The sequence below is a fragment of the Anomaloglossus baeobatrachus genome, chromosome 1, assembly GCF_048569485.1.
Source record: "Anomaloglossus baeobatrachus isolate aAnoBae1 chromosome 1, aAnoBae1.hap1, whole genome shotgun sequence".
Lineage (NCBI taxonomy): Eukaryota > Metazoa > Chordata > Amphibia > Anura > Aromobatidae > Anomaloglossus > Anomaloglossus baeobatrachus.
This window is the reverse complement of record NC_134353.1, coordinates 336,333,155-336,347,333: the sequence shown is the minus strand read 5'-3', so window position 1 is coordinate 336,347,333 and position 14,179 is coordinate 336,333,155. Positions and strand designations below refer to the sequence as shown.

Sequence of the window (14,179 nt, the reverse complement as noted above, 5' to 3'; positions counted from 1 at the left end):
GATGTCTGCCTGAAGTTACAGCATGTGGTCATATTCTATGGCCTCTCGCTGTCACTTCAAATGTAGCAGAGCCAGGATCATCATGAGACCTTGTGTGGATTACGTTGAACCTGGGTGTTTTTGGAGGTTAATAAAGTGGAGAAAAAAGGTGAGTTTTTTGTATTTTATTTCAAATAAAGGAGTTTTTTCGGTGTTTGTGTTTATTTCTTTTCACTTGCAGATTAGTTAAGAGAAGGTGTCTCATAGATCATTAAAATTACTAATCTAGGGCTTAGTGGCAGCTGTGAGCTGCCATTAACCCCTTGTTACCCCGGTGCCACCGTACCAGGGCAATCAGGAAGAGCCAGGTAAAATTCCGGGACTGTCGCATCTAATGGATGCGGCAATCCTGGGCGGCTGCAGGCTGCTATTCTTAGGCTGGGGGGGCAATAACCATGGGCCTCCCCAGCCTGAGAATACCAGCCTGCAGCTGTCAGGCTTTACCTTGGCTAGGTATTAAAATTGGGCAGGGGAAACGCCCACCGTTTTTTTTTTAATTATTTATTTAAATAAATAATTATTTATAAAAAAGCCGCATGCAGTTCCTCATATTTTGATACAATTATTTGCAGCCTGTAGCCATGGGCTTTATCTGTGGTGGTATCAGTAGATGGGGGACCTTACGCCATTATTTTTATATTTTACACCTCGATATAATAGACTCGCAGGCAGGGTCATTGATTCCAACCAATCAGAGGCGCCGTCTTAGGGTGGGGTCTGACTGCAACCGATCAGAGAAGCTGTATTCTTTATCTGTGAAGGGTATCATAATACGAGGGGACTCTATGCCAATGTCTTTATTTTTATACCACAATAGTGATCCACAGACAGGGTCCGTGATTGCAAGCAGTCAGACACTGTCACACAGGCTGGGGGCGCATCTAACTGCAACCAATCACAGATGCCAGGACTACCGGTGAGTGGGGAAAGCAGTAAATATGTATGAGGGATACTGAGTGGCCACTGAAATAGCGTTGCAGCCCCGGGAGCCTCAGTAAGTATGTCTTGTTTTAACCCTTTTGCTTCCCTTTTTTTACAGTGATTTACCTGGTTAATAACAGCCATGCCAATACTTGACATGGTATGATGTGGCAGAGATTGAATTTTCTGCAAATGAACAGTTACCGAACATTGCTGACTTTTAGCTGAGCCCGAACCAGCCTGGCCAAGGTTCATACCGAATCTGAAATTGGTGAACGTGAACCGAACAGGTTCGCTCATCTCTAGTTGTGGGTTTAAGTTTCAGAGACACTCACAAAAGAAAAAATGACATTTTTGTAATTTAAAGGAAATTTGACAGTTTTGCATTTTTTTTTTATATTTGAAAGTAATTTTATAGGAACAAAACAATCTGATCATTTTTTCACCTCTAGAATATAGGGACATAGAAATACGCTGCACAATACAGATGTATCTCTATGTACCTGCGTAATCTTATTCTGGGTTCCCTGCCTGCACTACAACTCAAGTGTTGGGGAGATCAGAGAATTGATTATTTAATTTATGTGTGTGCAGAGAGATACGCGCCCCCAAGGAGTATCTACGCAGCCAGTCAAAGAGAGTTAAGGCTACGTTCCCATGATTAGTATTGGATGACTTTTTGATGCTGAAAAATTTCTGCACCATTTCTGCACCTTAGTTTACTTGCATTTTTGTTTGTGTTTTTTAACAAGTTTTTAATTGCGTTTTTGGCACTGTTATTTTGTCTCTGTTTGGTGTGTCATGCCTTAAATAAAGTTGCTTTGTTTTTTAAACCTCTTGGTATTTACACTCTTAAGGGGACTTCACACGCAGCGACATGGCTAGCGATGTCGCTCGTGAAAGCACCCGCCTCCGTCGTTTGTGCGTCATGGGCAAATCGCTGCCCGTGGCGCACAATATCGCTAATACCCGTCACACGTACTTACCTACCTAGCGACGTCACTGTGGGCGGCGAACAAGCTCTTTGTTAAGGGGGAGTTTCGTGCGCCGTCACAGTGACATCCCACAGCGGCCGACCAATAAAAGCGGAGGGGCGGAGACCAGCCGCATTAACGACATGTCCACCTCGTTGCCGGAGGACGCAGGTAAGCTGTTGTTCGTCGTTCCTGGGGTGTCACACGTAGCGATGTGTGCTGCCTCACGAATGACGAACAACCTACGTCCACAACGACCAACGAGATTTTGAAAATGAATGATGTGTCAACGATCAACGATTAGGTGAGTATTTTTGATCGGTAACACTCGCTGGGAGCTGTTATACGCAACAACGTCGCTAACTACGCCGGATGTGCGTCACGAATTCTGTGACCCCGACGACATATCGTTAGATAAGTCGTTGCGTGTAACGGGGCCATTAGGTGCGGATTTCATGCACTTTTTATGTGTTTATCACTAAAAAGGCATGTTAATTTTCCACATTTAATACAAGTCTATGGAGAAATTCTGCAGAGAAAGCTCAGCGTACCCGCAAGAGAATTTGACATGTTGCAGATAGGAAAAATACACCGCAGGTGAGTTTATACAGCGTAAAAAAGAAGCACAATGGACATGAGATTTGCTCTGGCTGTTATGGACAAGAGTATGAACTATTAAGAGTTATATGAACATATCCAAAAACCAGGATTTAAGATAGTGTTTGAACTGTGTACCACACCTATATCTCCATTCAGACATCATAAGATTCACCAGACAGTCTGGACTTTCATGTGACAAGTGAATCATGCTGACATAACTTAATATAAATGGGGAAATACATTGTACATTACAGTGTATTGTATATCACAGAATAAGCTATGTTACGGTATTACCCAATAGGAGATGTGTTACGTATTATTGGCTCCTAGCCAACTTATTCCTTTAAGTTTGGGTCAACTTCCGTAATTAAACCAGTCATATTTTCTATGCAGATCCGTGTCATTTCTCTGGTCTGTATGGAAGAAGGGTATGCATGCTACTAACAAATGACTCATGATTTGGATGCAGACGGGGTTAAGGTAGATGCACAATTAGATTGCATCACTGTAAATTTATGGCCCCCTTAACAGGCGTGCTGGGAAAGCTCAGATGAAACCAGGATGCCCGAGAGCTATGGTTTATGCATGTATGTAGGGTCAGACATATCATTGGTATAACCTGTGCAGCCGCATAGGGGTCCAAGAGGTAAGGGGGCTTGTTTCTGTCGCGGGCGGGGAGGAGGGTGTCAGCACACTACGCTCGCCCCCTTCTGCTCGGGTCCGGCGGCCGCTGCTCAGTGGTGGCTCGAGCCGTAGGCCGGATCCCGGGGGTTTCTCGAGCGGCACTCCTCGCCCGTGAGTGAAAGGGGTTTGTTGGGTGCGGGGATTGTTATAGTTCGTGATGCCACCCACGGTTGTGGTGATTTCACCACCGCTGCTCAATGCGGGGGTCCCGGGGATGGTGATGCGGAGCAGCCAGGTGTTGTGTTGCCCCTCCGTGGGCAGGGGTCGGTGATCCCGGGGCCCGGTGATGGCTTGTGAGGTGCGGGGCCTGGTGGGCGCAGGGACGCGGGGGCAGCGCTGTGCCTTGCGGCACTGTGGTACTCACTCAGCCTGAGACACGGACACAGTTTGTACGATAAACCAAACGGCTGGTAGGACGGTCCCACAGACGGCTGCACCTGCACTCCCGGTAGGTGACGGTGATGTCCCTCTTCCTTGCACCTATGGTTGACTTGTGGTAGCGGTGGATTCCCTCCGGTTACCCGCTCCCCGACTACAATCTGGGCCGGAGGAGCTCTACACTTTGCCCGCAGGCGCTGGCCCTGAGAAACTGGTGCCTTGGCGGTGGCGGTGTCTCTCTGCTTCAGGTTGAGCTGTTGCCTTCAATCGGGTCTTGGTTGTTGGGGGATCTACGTCCCCTTCACTGACGGATTCGGCAAATTTGGCGACTCCTAGCCTTGCCGGGGTCCGAGAGGCCCCTGCCCTGGTGCTGACTGTCCTTCAGAACACTGCTCCAGACCACCGGGCACACAGCCAACGGGGTCCTTCCAGGAACTTCCAAACGGTCCCCCTCCAGACAGTCACCGCCGTCGCTGACCTTGCTGTCCTGGCCCTACACAAAGCTGGACCCTTCAGGCTTTCCTTCCTTCTTGTCACCTCACTTGCTTTCCTCCTTTTCCACTTTTCTACTTTCACTACTTGTTTACTCCTTCACTTAGCTCCTCACTCAAGCTCTGCTGTTTACTCTTGCCCTACCCGGGCTACTCTGCTGTTCACTCGTTCATGTCCCTCACTGGATTGCCTGGTACTTCCTGCCTCCAGAGCTGTGATCTCCTTGGTGGGCGGAGCCAACCGCCTGGCCCACCCCCTGGTGTGAATCATCAGTCTCTGGAGGAAGGCAACAAGGATTTGTAGTTTAGCTGTGATGTGCCTACCTGGAGTGTGGGGTGTGGTGGTGTTGTGACCCGTGACCCCTGGCTTGCCCAGGGCGTCACATTCCCCCTTAGCAAAATGCAGACCGTCCGCGGGCTGCCGTCCTACACCGGTTTTATTTTTCTGAAAAAGATAACATTTGGAAAATCAACATATATACATTTTTAATAACTCTTCCCAAGACGGGAGGCACATTTCTTAAACGTTGCAACGGTTTACGGTTACGGTTTCCGCTCTCTCCCACCTAAGTAACCTGGCCCTGATGCTGCCCCTAAAGCCCAGGCAGCACCCCTTGACCCACAGTCCAGCACACGGTACCCGAGCGGGATCTGTCCTTTCCTCCAGAGGGTAGCCACCGGTTCCTTTGGTGGCTGGGCCCCAGCCTGCTCTGCTGAGGGCCCTCCCTCCAACCTGCCTCTCCGGAGGCGGCATTGCAGAAACGGTAACGGTAACCAACATATTTACAAGCCACTAACGTCTGTGGTTGCCCTGCAAGTTCACGGGCTTGTCCATGGATAGTTCCCATGCATTTTTAAACGGTCCCCACGGGGACAACGGTGCCGGCTCCGGCCGGTTCAATCACTTAAGCAAATCAGGTAACTGTTCGGTAATTATCATTTTCATCATTTTTCAAACTTTCAAACAAACTTTTCCAACAACAAACAGGTGGTCCCCACGGGAACGGTGCAACGGGCATCCGCTGCCCTACTCCGGTCCTTCTGCTGCTTCATCCGAGGGAGGGGGTGCAGAGCTCACCCTGCTCTCGTTGCTGCCCCTGAGCTTCACATCCAGGGCAAACCACCCCCTTTCTCCGCAGTGCCGGGTATACCGCACCATGTCTCCCGGTATGAGGTTACAGCCAGGATGCTCCTCGGGCAGATGGGCATTCACATCCCGCCGGGCCACAAACACTTCGGCCTCCAGGCCCGGTTCATATATAAACCCGTAGCCCCGGCGGACATTGAACCGCCTCACCTGCCCTTCATACAACGGGCCCCGGACACGGAAGGTCGCTTGCCGAAGATTTTCTTTTTCCCGAATGGCTCGGGCCACCAGCTCGGCTTTCCTTCTCTCCCTCTCCGCGATCTCCAGGCCCAGCTTTGTTGGCTCCCTATCCCAGTATGGCGCTGCTGCCAGCACCGGCGCACGGGTCGGGCCCCGTGGGACATCCAGAACGTTACCCACTGTCAGGAAGGTGGGCGGCGTATCCCGCGGTGTCATGGCCTTGGGCGCTGCCTTGCAGCAACAACCCGGCGCCACCTCAGCCGAGGTGTGGGGGATGGGCACAGGGGCTTTCCGCAGCTGGGCCTTCGGCTCGGAGCGGGTCATCGGCTCCGGCTCGGGAAACTGCTCGGGGACTGTAGCTGGCACAATCTTTGGGGCCTTCCATGGCAACACCTCCGGTTTGCTACGGGCTCCGGCTACAGGTCGGTCCGCTGGGGCGGACGGGCTGGGTATCGCTACCGGTTGCGGTGGTAGCGGGCCTAGTGGCGGGGTCACGGCCCCCGAGACGGGTGGCGAGGGAGGCAACGAGGGGAGAGGGCTTGGACCGGGTCCCTCAGCCGCAGCGACCGGTCCCTCCGGGACATAGGGGCGTGGGTCACTCACCCTCCCTTCCTCCGCTTCCTCCTCGCGTCTCCACACGGTGGCTATAACGTCCGCCTTGTCGGTCTCCCACTCCTCCAAGAGGAGCTGCATCTTGGCCTGCAGCCTTAGGTGGAGCTGCGCGGTCCGGATTTCCACCCACGCTGCGGTTCCCGGCGCGGGGGCCACGGTGTTTCGGGACGGCATCCACATGGTGACTTTCTCTTTTCTTTCCAGGAACGGTATGCTTGCAGGGTCCTGGCGTCCCTGCTTTTATAGCTGCGACTACATGCGGCCAGCCGCCATCGCGTCCCCCTTAGCTCTTTCCGGCCCCTCCTCTCTCGGGGCGGGGTCTTGGCCTTCGCGCCTCTACTGCTCGAGAAGACGCTCGAGCGGGAACTTTTCGCGCCAAAGATGGCGGCTTCTGCAATTTTTCTGCCGGATACCTCCGGCGGTAACAAGGCGCACCTCTACCAGACGGCAGAGCGGTAAGATCCTGTTCGTGACGCCAAGTTGTCGCGGGCGGGGAGGAGGGTGTCAGCACACTACGCTCGCCCCCTTCTGCTCGGGTCCGGCGGCCGCTGCTCAGTGGTGGCTCGAGCCGTAGGCCGGATCCCGGGGGTTTCTCGAGCGGCACTCCTCGCCCGTGAGTGAAAGGGGTTTGTTGGGTGCGGGGATTGTTATAGTTCGTGACGCCACCCACGGTTGTGGTGATTTCACCACCGCTGCTCAATGCGGGGGTCCCGGGGATGGTGATGCGGAGCAGCCAGGTGTTGTGTTGCCCCTCCGTGGGCAGGGGTCGGTGATCCCGGGGCCCGGTGATGGCTTGTGAGGTGCGGGGCCTGGTGGGCGCAGGGACGCGGGGGCAGCGCTGTGCCTTGCGGCACTGTGGTACTCACTAAGCCTGAGACACGGACACAGTTTGTACGGTAAACCAAACGGCTGGTAGGACGGTCCCACAGACGGCTGCACCTGCACTCCCGGTAGGTGACGGTGATGTCCCTCTTCCTTGCACCTATGGTTGACTTGTGGTAGCGGTGGATTCCCTCCGGTTACCCGCTCCCCGACTACAATCTGGGCCGGAGGAGCTCTACACTTTGCCCGCAGGCGCTGGCCCTGAGAAACTGGTGCCTTGGCGGTGGCGGTGTCTCTCTGCTTCAGGTTGAGCTGTTGCCTTCAATCGGGTCTTGGTTGTTGGGGGATCTACGTCCCCTTCACTGACGGATTTGGCAAATTTGGCGACTCCTAGCCTTGCCGGGGTCCGAGAGGCCCCTGCCCTGGTGCTGACTGTCCTTCAGAACACTGCTCCAGACCACCGGGCACACAGCCAACGTGGTCCTTCCAGGAACTTCTAAACGGTCCCCCTCCAGACAGTCACCGCCGTCGCTGACCTTGCTGTCCTGGCCCTACACAAAGCTGGACCCTTCAGGCTTTCCTTCCTTCTTGTCACCTCACTTGCTTTCCTCCTTTTCCACTTTTCTACTTTCACTACTTGTTTACTCCTTCACTTAGCTCCTCACTCAAGCTCTGCTGTTTACTCTTGCCCTACCCGGGCTACTCTGCTGTTCACTCGTTCATGTCCCTCACTGGATTGCCTGGTACTTCCTGCCTCCAGAGCTGTGATCTCCATGGTGGGCGGAGCCAATCGCCTGGCCCACCCCCTGGTGTGAATCATCAGTCTCTGGAGGAAGGCAACAAGGATTTGTAGTTTAGCTGTGATGTGCCTACCTGGAGTGTGGAGTGTGGTGGTGTTGTGACCCGTGACCCCTGGCTTGCCCAGGGCGTCACATTTCTACCTCCAGAAAAAGTGGAATTCTGCATTATGATAAACTAATGGAAGTAAAGGGCCAATATATTGTTCTCGCACAGGGGCCCTTTTGTGTCTGTGTCCACTAGTCCATGTATGCATTGCTTTTTCCTGATTTAGCTACAAGGGATTTCGATACAACACTTATAGCCTGTACCTGGAGACATGCTCGATTGCATCCTGGAAAAATACCAGCTTGACGTCTTTAGTGTTAGTCATGTTATAGTCATCGAGATAGTCCTGCAACACCGATCTAATCTTCTCCATATCCGTCAGGTCCTCATATACTCTATCAGCCTTGTCTGCTCCAACCTAAAATTACAAATTGTATGGCAATCTTTATGGATTGTAAACTGCTTTAAAACAGTAAACGGAATCAGAGAAATAATATCACATACAATATGTACTATTGCTTCCAATAAATTAACTTCCAGAACATTAATATTACAGTATTGGAACAGGTAATCAGTCACCACGCTTTAGCCACCTAATCTGAAAACAGCAAAATGTAGAGACAGAGTCCCTGATTTCAGTAATGTGTCACTTATTGGACTGCTTAGTGTAGAATTAAAAAAAAAAGAATTGCTTTAACAGCAGATTATCACTAGAGGACTAATTAATCTGCCCCCTTGTAGTCTTCCATAATCATGAGCTTTTTATAACTCTACCACCTCCACTGATTGGCAGTTTTCTGCCTATGCACAGTGTACACAGAAAGCTGCCAATCAGTGGTGTGGGCGAGGTTATACAAGAGCTCAGCATTCAGACAACTGGTAGATCTGCAGCAGATAAAACGGATTTTATCAAAACTGCAGTAATCAGTAAATAATACATTGCTGGAATAATTTCTTTATTTTTAAAGGAAATCTGTCACCATTTTGACCTTTTTAAACTGTTAATATGGGCATACGGGTTATAGAATGATGAAAACAGTCATACCTATCTGTCTCATATCAGAAGCCTTGTTGTTAAAATATCATCTTTTATCACTTTATGTAAATGAGCTGTTCCAGGCTATGGGGCAGATGCTCCCTGGAAGATAAGTCTGCCTCCAGAGACTTTTTAAATAAAAGGGGCGTTACCAGTGTGATGTATGATGGACGCTCTCTGCTCTCACTGCCGACCTGTTTGTGATTATAACTGACACTTCTGCAGGTTCCTCTCAGCCTCAGCCTCCATCTCTCAGGCAGACAGTGTGCAATATTGTTGCAATGAAGCAGATCTCAAGGAGCTGCAAAAATGTGTTGAAAGAAGACAAATTTCATTTCTCCTGTTCTGTGTCAGTTGCTTGTCTCACACTGGTAATGCCCCTTTAGTTTAAAATAATCCCTGGAGGCAGATTTATCTTCTAAGCAATATCCGCCCCATAGCCTGGAAGAGTTCTTTTATATAATGTAATAAAAGATGATTTATCCACAACAAGGCATAAAGGTAAGACTATTGTCAGCATTCTATAACCTGTATGCCCATATTAATAGTGTAAAAAGGTCAAAGTGGTGAGATTCCCTGTAGTTTTTTCTACTCCTATCTAAGAGCAGAATGATGTAGGGACAGATACCCTGATTCCAGTGATGTATCACTTACTTTGATGGTTGCTGCAGGATTGATAAAATTATTGTTTTATCTACTCTATTGTTTACGTCATTTCAAAAAGAACTACACCTCTATGCCATATTTCCTGCATTGCCTGTATGAAGAATGGTTTCTGTGCTTGTGATACACTGCTAGCAAATTTTCAATTTGGATTTTACAGTTAAAAAAAATATTGTCTTCATAGGACAGTAAAAGTGTTGTGCAACATTTCTAGAACAAAATCCAAAGCAGTATGTCTCACATGCACATACCATTAGAGAGAGCAGAGTATGCATTATTCAAAGCCGTCATTACTGAAACAGGAACATTTATGATTATTGATGTATGGAAGTTCGGGTTCTGCGGGTTCAGCCGGACTTTAGATAAAGTTCTGGTCTGGACCCAAACTTGACCCGAACCTCATTAGAAGTCACTAATTGGCCGGTTCGGGTCTCCGTTCACATACAGCAAATCATAAACAGATCACTTTTGGGGAAGAGAGGGCAGAGTTTTTTTAATTTTTAATTTTTTTACACACTACATCCACTAAAGATTTTACCCCCCAGTACGAGCCTTTTATACACTGCACTGGGCTGAGCATCAAGCGTACCCGAACACAACGATGCTCACTTGAGTGGTTTGCATACGTAAAGCACCGGAACTCTAATTTTTTTGTAAATCAGTGTTCGGTTCAAACACCGAACTTTAAATTTCAGGTCCGCTCATCTCTAGTTATGACATCATTTATTCTGTTCCAGTCTACACGGTTAAGCCGATGAGAGGTCTACAGAAAACAGAACGTGTCAGCCTATTGACACTGCTCTTTTGGTGCAAAAAACTGAAAAATGTCAAGATTTTTATGGGAAAAGTAACAAGAAAAGAATTAAACAAAAAAGGAAAGAAGAACTAAAAAAAATGGATGAATTTAATGAAAACATAATAATAATAATATTTATTCACTTATATAGCGCTATTAATTCCACAGCGCTTTACATACATTGGCATTACTGTCCCCATTGGGGCTCACATTCTAAATTCCTTATCAGTATGTTTTTGGAGTGTGGGAGGAAACCGGAGAACCTGGAGGAAACCCACACAAACTCCTTGGAGATGTTGTTCTTAGTGGGACTAGAACCCAGGACCCCAGTGCTGCAAAGCTGCAGTGCTAACCACTGAGCCACCATGCCTGAAGGCAATAATATAATTTTCTCATGATATATTACTCTTAACAGAACAAATTATTTAACAATGGGTGCCCAAATGTTTTCATAGTCTACACATAACATACAGTATATATAAAATCCATATAGGTTCATAGACATACACATTTCTCAATGTCTTTTGCCTAGAAATCTTAGGACGTGATATACTGTGATTGACAATACTTCCCTTTAAGTGCATTAAAGACAGATAATTCCATGTTCTATTTGGCACACTTTACCGAGTGATGCAATTCAGCTGGACATATGGGATTAATAGCTTGCCACAGCTGACATTTATGTGATTGTATACAAGCCAGGCGACTCAAAGGCCTGTCATGCCGTCACTGCAGGGGCTCTGTGTAAACATATGTAGTACGTCCACAGAACAGCCGCTGATGGATGTTTTCTGACTGGGCATTTCCCGGCAAAGTGTGCGTGATCACTGCCGACATGAAGACAACCGGTTTTACCTTAATGAAATCACCAAAAATAATTGGCTTTGTGACAAAGTATTCTGGGTCAATCTGGACTCCAAAATGTTTACCTGCAATAAATAAAAAAGTAGTTATAATAATATTTATTCACTTATATAGCGCTATTGATTCCACAGCGCTTTTACATACATTGTCAACACTGTCTGCATTGGGGCTCACAATCTAAGTTCCCTATCACTAGATCTTTGGAGTGTGGGAGGAAACCGGAGTACCCGGAGGAAACCCACACAAACACGGGGAGAACATACAAACTCCTTGCAGATGGTGTCCTTAGTGGGATTTGAACCCAGGACCCCAGCGCTGCAAAACTGCAGTGCCAACCACTGAGCCACCGTGCTGCCCTGTAAGATAACAATCCTTTGTTTCATCATTAACTGTTCTCTCGCACTTCATAACTCACTTTATGTCCATTTTAGAGATAAATAATAAAAATCTATTTGGCCTCAGTGTCAATATGAGTGTCAAATGCTCCTGGGGCCTCCCTGTGCCAAATGCATATGGTAATAATGCTCCTGCATTGGTTACAGATGTAATAAACATATTATATTATAATGGTTATGTGTGCACAGCGTGAACCTGGAGTGGCTGCTGCTTAGTCTATGGAACCTCGCTCTGAGGTTCCATAGATTTTGATCCAGGTAAGAGAGGAATGCAGTGTGAATTGTTGGACTATGTCGGATTTGGGAACTTTGCTATGTAATAAATTGGTGAACAAGGGACAATGTTTTGTTTTTATTTCTCTATTTTTCTGTCTTTCAGGCTTCCATTTGTGGACTATGTCGGAATTATGGAAAACTGCGGACCTGCATGGATTTGTTTTTTAATAAAATAGTGAACCAGGGAAAGTGTAGGGGGAGTGATTTTTCGAATGAAGTATTTTTGTCTATGTTTTTTTTTTCACTTACTGGGTTAGTAATGAGAGTGTCTGATAGATACCTCCCCATTACTAACACCAGGGCTTGATGCCAGCAGACACTACACACCTGATATCAACCCCAGCTACCATTACCCTGATTGCCAATGCACCAGGGAAATCAGGAAGAGCCAAGGCGAAGCATCAGAGTTGGTGCATCTAATGTGATCCACCACTTTTGGAGGGGCAGCGAGCTGGTGTTTTTAGGCTTTAAACAACCCAATAACTATGGACCTTCCCAGCTTGAAAATATCAGCCCTCAGCTGTCTGCTTTAACTTTGGTAGTTATCAAAAATGGGGGGACAGCACTTCGGTTTTTGTTTTTTTTTTCATTTATTTAATTATTTAATCATAAAAAGCTGTCCAATAAGCTCCAACGGTGCAATTTTATTATATGTCTGGAGGTTGTGCAATTCAAATATATGTCTATATATCCATCTATCTACGGTATATCTATCGGTCTTCTTATCTCTATCTATATAGCATTCATTGGTGTCCAAAAATGCTAAAAAAATGCAGGTGAAAAAAGCATGCAAAAACGCATCGAAAACATGACAAAAATGCAACAAAATGGGCATTTATCCTGCCAAGAGATGCAGAAATTTCTGCATGCAAATGTACATACCCTAAAGGGCACTTTACATGCTGCAATATCGCTGTCGATATCGCTAGCGAGCATACCCGCCCCCGTGGGGGGCAGATATAGGCATTGAAGTGGTTTCTAGGTATAGTAAAGTAGCCATGTGCTATGCAATGAAACCACCTATAGCGCCATCTGGTGGAAAACAACGGAGTTAGCATTTTTATCTCAAACACGGAACGAGATAGAGAAAAGAAGTGAATTAAAAAATTTTAGGGCATCATTAATTCAATACGAATCAACACCTTGCATACGGAAATGCTATGACATGAAACCCATGACAACCCCAAAACATTGAATGCTGGTCACGCATATGGTGCTCATTTAACTTTGATGCCACGGTCAGCTGCAATGCACATCTGGACTCTGGACAGCATACTGTATCTTGCTGCACGTTGTGCAATATGGTAGGTGACACGTTTGCACAAGCATCTGTGATACGTCGTCGTAGGTCCTGCAATGTTGGTGGAGGGGTCACATACACCTGCTGTTTGATGTAACCTCACAGAAAGAAGTCCATTGGGGTCAGGTCAGGTGAGCGTGGAGGCCACTCCACACAGCCACCATACCCAATGACTAGTAGGAAGGTCTCCATGAGGTATCGCTTCACGTCCGCAGCCTTGTGAGTTTTACACATTCTAATCATACCATTTCTGAATGCAAGGTGTCGATTTGTATTGAGTTGATGATGCCCTACAACTTTGTAATTCACTTTTTTTCTCTATCTCGTTCTGTTTTCAAGATAAAAATGCTAACTCTGTTGTTTTCCACCAGGTGGTGCTATAGGTGGTTTTATTGCGTAGCGCATGGCTACTTTACTATACCTAGACACCACTTCTATGCCTATAGCTGCCGCCGTTCTCAAGTTAATGGCGATGGACAGGATATGGGTGGACACACTGTATACTGTTCAGTAAATGATAAAGGCTATGCTAAGAAAAAAAAATTCCAATTACGCAATGCCCTGCTCTGCTATATCTGTGTGTATTGTGAAAAAATGTGAAAAAGTTCAAGGGGTATGAATTCTTTTTCAAAGTACTATTTAGTTCAGTTTGTATTATGTTACCTATACTGTGTAAAGCCTCTTTCACATGTCAGTGATTCTGGTGCAGTATGTGCTAGTTTTTATACGTACCAGAATCACGGACATATGCAGACCCATTAAATCAATGGGTCTGCGCGCACATCAGCGTGTCCGTGTGCTCTGCATGGAGACGTATCCATTTTTTTCTGGCATCACTGATGTCTCACAGACCACACTATGGTGTGATCTGTGAAACATGTACCAGAAAAATACGAACATTGAAAATAAAAAGCTTTTTAGACTCACCTTCTCCAGCAACGCTGTGTTAAGCCTCTACTGCCTCCTACTTCCAGCCCGGCTGCTTATTCTCATGCATATTCATTTACGCACGGAGCAGCCAACCTGGAAGTAGCTATAGCAGGGGTCAGCAGAGCCGAATACACAGCAGGGACGGAGAGTTCAGCACCACGGACAGCAGGAGCGCAGACAGGTGAGTATATGTCCATGTGCTACCACGGATGACGGATACCGGAT

At 47.5% G+C, this 14,179-nt stretch overlaps 1 protein-coding gene across 1 annotated transcript in view; it reads right to left on the bottom strand.

The window, feature by feature from the left end:
• DNAH6 (dynein axonemal heavy chain 6) overlaps positions 1-14,179 on the bottom strand; it is a 596,499-nt gene that overhangs the window by 330,937 nt on the left and 251,383 nt on the right. The window contains exons 44-45 of the mRNA XM_075352201.1: positions 11,045-11,118; positions 7,958-8,112 (exon numbers count right to left, since the gene is read on the bottom strand). Of these exons, the coding sequence (XP_075208316.1) occupies positions 7,958-8,112; positions 11,045-11,118 (229 nt within the window). The remainder of the gene's footprint in view (positions 1-7,957; positions 8,113-11,044; positions 11,119-14,179) is intronic.